Consider the following 5,768-nt stretch of genomic DNA (forward strand, 5'->3'; position numbering starts at 1 on the left):
ACAAATTGTTGCACCTCTATTATATGTTTTGTTTTAAGATGTTTTAATTTAATTAAAAAAACAAACTAAAATCTACACACAGCAGAAGAAAAAAGATAAATAACATGAAAGGCAGCAGAAAGAAGAAAAAATCATCTTCTAATATCTGTCAAAAGCATAATTTATAACATAAAAATATACTATTTTAAATTGTGTTCACCATTGATATATAATATATATAATATACTATGATTAACGAGCATTACAAAAGTATTTTAGCTTTTCTTACCTGTTTTAATCCATGCTGAATCAGATCATGCTTGAAAAACGAAGCAGAAACAGAGCATTAGCCTCGCTATTAGRGGTTAGCTTAGCCTTGTTTATAATCCAGTCTTGTAAAATGATGGGAGTGTAAACTCTTCCCTCTGTCTTGGTCTGCTGCTCTTCATGRCCATCTGATCATGTCCAGGTTCTTTTGGTTTAACCTRCTCCTGGGTTGTTCTCATCAAAAAGGTTGTTATGAGAGCTGAGTTGCTAGCTTCTCCATTAGCTTAACTGGYTGTACTGAACATGGCTGARGTCGACTCGTTGACACAGGTGGACCCACCCACTGCTGGTGTGCGTTCGGGGACCTGCGAACCCAGGCAATCCTTTACTTTTGCATTGAGAACTTACTGTGCATGTCCAAAATCTTCACGAGTTGTCTTTGGGAAGCTGTAGCGCCGAACACAGCCGTCACCCAGAAGTGACTCACACGAAAACGTTCATGAGTAAAACAGAAGTTTGCACATAAATAACTATAAATTATTATTTTTGCTTATCGGAAAACATAAATACGATATATTGTCAAAACATTTATAACATTTTCTTTTGTTATGTTATTTTATTTTATTTTATTTTTGCGTACCGAAAATACGGGGGGACCAGCGCCCCCTATTGACCAGCTGCCACTGGTACACACTATAGTAACAATCATCCACCTAATTACAGCTTTCTTTTTTGCTCACATGGCGCACCGTGTGATTTCAGACGAGATACCTGCTTTAGTCGTAAGACTGTCTCATTTTCTCTTTCTCGCTTTGATTCAGATGTCGATGAGTGTGCAGAGGGTCTGAGCTCATGCGGTGAGAACTCGCAGTGTGTGAATCTTCCTGGTAGCCACCGCTGCCAGTGCCAGAGGGGTTTCGAGTTTGGATACGACCGGCGTACCTGTGTTGGTGAGTTGAAGAAAGAATGAGACCTCAGATCCAGGAGGTCCAAGCAAGTTTTCTTTGCAGGGTAGCTGGACTCTCCTTAAAGATAGTCTGAGAAGTTCAGTTCTCCAGGAGATACTAGAGTCTCCAGGAGAGTAGAGCTGCTGCTCCTCCACATACACAGGAACCAGTTAAGGTGGTTCATCTGTTTAGGAAGGCTCCTGGATGCCTCCCTAGGGATGTGTTTTGGACATGTCCAACTGAGAGGAAACCCCTGGTTAAAACCCAGGACACTCTGMWGAGACTATGTCTCTCAGCTGATCTGGGAACACATTGGTGTCCTCCCAGAAGAGCTGGAAGAGGTGGATGTGGAAATAAAGTTTTAGACCTCCCTGATCAAGATATTGACCCCAAGACCTGACTCTGGAACAAGAGGAAGATGATGGATGGATGGTTGGTTGGTTGGTTGGTGGATGGATGGTTGGTTGGTTGGTTGGTTGGTTGGTTGGTTGGTTGGTTGGTTAATGGATGGATGGATGGATGGATGGTTGGTTGGTTGGTTGGTTAATGGTTGGGTGGTTGGTTGGTTAATGGATGGATGGTTGGTTGGTTGGTTGGTTAATGGTTGGGTGGTTGGTTGGTTGATGGATGGATGGATGGATGGATGGATGGATAAATGTCATTGCTCTATTTCCTTTGTGCATAGTACCACAGTAAAATACCACCACCGTGCTTAAAAATTGACTAAAGTGTTATTTGGTGTAAAATTCTCATCTTGACTCTTTCAAACATACAGTATATGTTGGGACCCAACAGATCACTTGTTGCCTAATGTTTCTTCAGAAAGTGTTTGGCTCATCTATGTGAGCAACTGGAAATCTCATCTGAGTTTAAGGGTTGCTTAAACATGTTTTCATTGTGGATGGGGACAGTGGTGCACTCTCCAGCTCATGGGGTGTTTGAGCTAAACAGACATTTTATTCTGTGAAGGAACTATCAGCTGCAGTCAGTCATGATCTGACGTTAATAGGTCTTGTCAGGGTAAAAGACATTCTAGAACCATTAGCTCTACCTACCAAAATGTTTAGGTGAATGCTTGTGTATGTTTGAGCCTGTATGTAAAGTTTTGGCCCTACCTTCAACCTCCTTCTCCCAGTTCTTGTTCAAACATCATTAAAGTCAGATGTTGCATTTCCACCTAGAAAAAGAGCAGCTCAGATAAATCCTTTAAAAACCACAAAATGAATAAGTTTTGTGTCCACGATGGGCATATGTAAACTTCAGACTGTGGCTGTATTTACAWCAGGTTCATGATTTCTGGTCATACATCAAACAATGAATAAAAAATTTGTCCCATAAAAAGTCTCCCCATCATGAAGCTCTTGTCTCATCCTTTGTTGGTTGTAATTGGTGCTTTGGACCATGTTGTGTTTCGTGTTCCTCACTGAGCAAAATATTTGGAAGAGGCCTGAGTTCAGGCAGGAGATTTCTTTCACAACAGCAGTGCACAGCTGCGAAAGCTTGGAGCGCACAGCGAGGGGTGGAGAGAAGACAGGACGGGGACTGAAGGGAAAAGACGAATGGAGCAATGGCACTGTGTCTTTGCTCTGCTGCGGAATGTGTGGAGGAGTYAAGTCCTGTGCATGATTGTGTCCTCTGTTCACCCATCACCGTGAACTTTAGATGAACCTCCACCGAACCCTCCCTACCTCCCTTTTGACAAATAATGGAACACTTTAAATCACACAGAGATCATTTAGCTTACATTTAAAATCCATCTGAAGGGAATTCAGCATCATTAAAATACTCCCAAACTGCAATTTATGTTCATCTTTATCTCCTGCTGCTGATGTTTGATACAGAGAGGGGGATTGGGGTAGAGTCGGGCGATGGCCACCCCTAAATTGACTTGTATACAGTTACTATRAGGGATGTGTATTGGTGAGATTTTGGTGATCTGATACATAACARGATGCAGGGGTCATGAAATGATATATGGTGATATATTGTGATACTGTAATCGAGATGATATATTACCATGTTTTTTTTCCCAAAAGATTCAAATTTTTTAAAAACTAAAGAGCACACCATGCATTACATGCTTAAAATCGGATTAAATTCAGTTTATTTTTATGCAGTCAGAAGAACACTAACAACAATGAGGACTGCCTCTGTAATTCACATTTATTCTTACATCATTAGGGTGTATTCATACCTGAAACATTTYGTCCGCTTTAAACAGACCAGAGTTTGTTTTCCCTGTTGGTCCGGATCTTTTATGCATGTTTGAATACACACACGCAAACCCTGGTGCGAACCAAACAACCGGACCAAGACCCATGTTTTGAGGTGGTCTCGGTCCGATTCCAAATTAACTTTGGTGCGGTTTGCTTCAGGTGTGAATACAGACCGGCCTTGAATCAAAACAACTACAGAAAACATGCACCTTTTTGGACTTCACGAGCCACCACTGCTAAGCATCATGTTATAAATTATCCCTTCAGTGTTGCTAACACTACCACTATGCTACAGTGAGCCGTTGTGGGTCAGGGAACACAGACATCTCTTGTCTTTTGGTTTATGACATATACTGTATTTGCCAAAGCCGTCACAAATTTTGATATATATCATTGTGAAACTGTCGATGAATGAGCTGCTCTTGAATTTCTAAATGGTATTGCAGTTTTATCAACAGCACCATCTTTATTTCCGGGTCTGTGCTCTGTCCTGCCCCGTCATTTCTGTCCAATGGGAGCAATGACTGCAATGACTGAAAAAAGCACAATGGGAATGCAAATCGCACCAAATAAAAAATAAAGTCCACTTTTGGTCTGGACCAAATAAGTGAACCAAAGGACTTTCCTGGTTTGAATTATCCTGGCCCTTGCCTTCCTTTGCAGTTCCGCTCAATTCTAGTTTCCCTTCACTGCAAGGTGGAGTTTTGAACYACAGTGTCGATTTTCTGTGCAGTGTCTGCTTGTAATTTATTTTACCTGGGCCAATCAGAAAACAGAAGGCGGAGTTTTGAATGAGGTCGATTTTCTGCACAGTGTCTGTTAGTTAGCATTCAGCAGTGGAGGAAGTGAATGAAGCCAGTCTGTGTTGATAAGGCTTCCAAATTAAAATAAATTTGTCTGACAAAGCAGCAGCTCTCATTTACAACCATCTCGTTCGGCTCGGTACTTCTCTCCTCTCAGGAGGGTTGTTTACAGCGCACTCAATTTCCAGTTAGCTTCTTAGCTTAGCCTCCTTCCCAGTGGAGCTGACACACATACGTCGTGGCCAACCGATCCAATCATTTTAAACTTCAGCAGAGGCCACACCTCCAGCAAGAATCACTTCTCTATAGCCAAGAGTCCAGACCCTCGTCCGAAGCAAAGTGAAGGACAAGGGTCTGGRTTTAACCAGGCTAGGTTTGAATACAACCTAAATAAAAAAAAATGGTGCTTTTGAGAACCAGTACAGTATCAGGAAATAAAATATTGCAATATTTCAGTATATCYATATTTTCTTAAACCCSTAGTTTGTAATGCTCAAAGTGAATGTTTTGTGRGTTGTGGTCTAGATATTTTTATGCAAAGTTCCTGTTTGTTGAAATACAGCTGGCAGAATTACAGGTCGAGGATATTTTGCTATCACAACATAAAATACCAATTAAACTAATTTYTAAATAAAGCAGCTGTGAAGGACCAAAAGACTAGAGTTGAACACTTTATCTTGAATACCAGAATTAGCTATGAATGTATTTGGGCGTGCGGTGCCCAATCGTAAGCATGGGTATCTGTAAAAAAGGACGATTCACTTTTTTCCGACTGAGGTCCATATCTTTCATTTTTCTTTCAGACATTGATGAGTGCAGTTCCTCTCCTTGTCACATAAACGCCAGGTGTGTGAATGAGCTGGGATCTTTCCACTGTCAGTGCCTGCCCGGATTTCATGGCAGCGGTTTCCACTGCTCAGAACTCACAGGTTAGTCACAGAACTACAGGGTGGCGTCAAAAAAGTTCAAGATGACAGATCAGATTTCTTTAAGTTTTAATCAATCCACAGGTCGCCCAAAGAGCCAGTGTGAGCAGCACAGAGACAGTCTGCAGAGTGGAGGACCTGATGGACGTCCCAGTGTTGGAGCCTACATTCCTCAGTGTGATTCTGACGGGCTGTACCAACCACAGCAGGTGGGCCCTGCCTGACAACAATACAGACCAAAGTATAGGAAGTTTAGTACAGGATATTTTTGGGTGTATTTCCCCTATCTGGGTCTAGAAATAATGATTTAAAACAGAGGTTTTCAACCATGGGGTCGTGACCCCAAGTGGAGTCACGGAGATACTGCAGGTGGGTCGTGAAATATTTTTTTAAAAATTGTAAATTTTTAAAACTTTTTTTTCAAAATTATGTCTTTACACACACAGAACCATGAATCCAGCATGCATCAAACTGATAAATGGAGGCATAAAATAATGTATTTCAGTCAGAAATTTACACATTAAGTGTAAATGAGCTGAATTCTGCTTTACCCACCCCTATCCATCCTGGATAGGTATCTATCTATCTATCTATCTATCTATCTATCTATCTATCTATCTATCTATCTAT

The 5,768-nt window shown here is 41.2% G+C and overlaps 1 protein-coding gene across 1 annotated transcript in view; it reads left to right on the top strand.

Annotated features, from left to right (window-relative positions):
* nid2a (nidogen 2a (osteonidogen)) overlaps nucleotides 1-5,768 on the top strand; it is a gene marked incomplete at its 5' end in the record, with an annotated part of 74,313 nt that overhangs the window by 40,071 nt on the left and 28,474 nt on the right. The window contains 3 exon segments of the mRNA XM_014010719.1: nucleotides 1,068-1,196; nucleotides 5,016-5,141; nucleotides 5,223-5,347. Coding sequence (XP_013866173.1) covers nucleotides 1,068-1,196; nucleotides 5,016-5,141; nucleotides 5,223-5,347 — 380 coding nt within the window.

Source organism: Austrofundulus limnaeus, unplaced genomic scaffold (genome assembly GCF_001266775.1).
Source record: "Austrofundulus limnaeus strain Quisiro unplaced genomic scaffold, Austrofundulus_limnaeus-1.0 Scaffold72, whole genome shotgun sequence".
Taxonomy (NCBI): domain Eukaryota; kingdom Metazoa; phylum Chordata; class Actinopteri; order Cyprinodontiformes; family Rivulidae; genus Austrofundulus; species Austrofundulus limnaeus.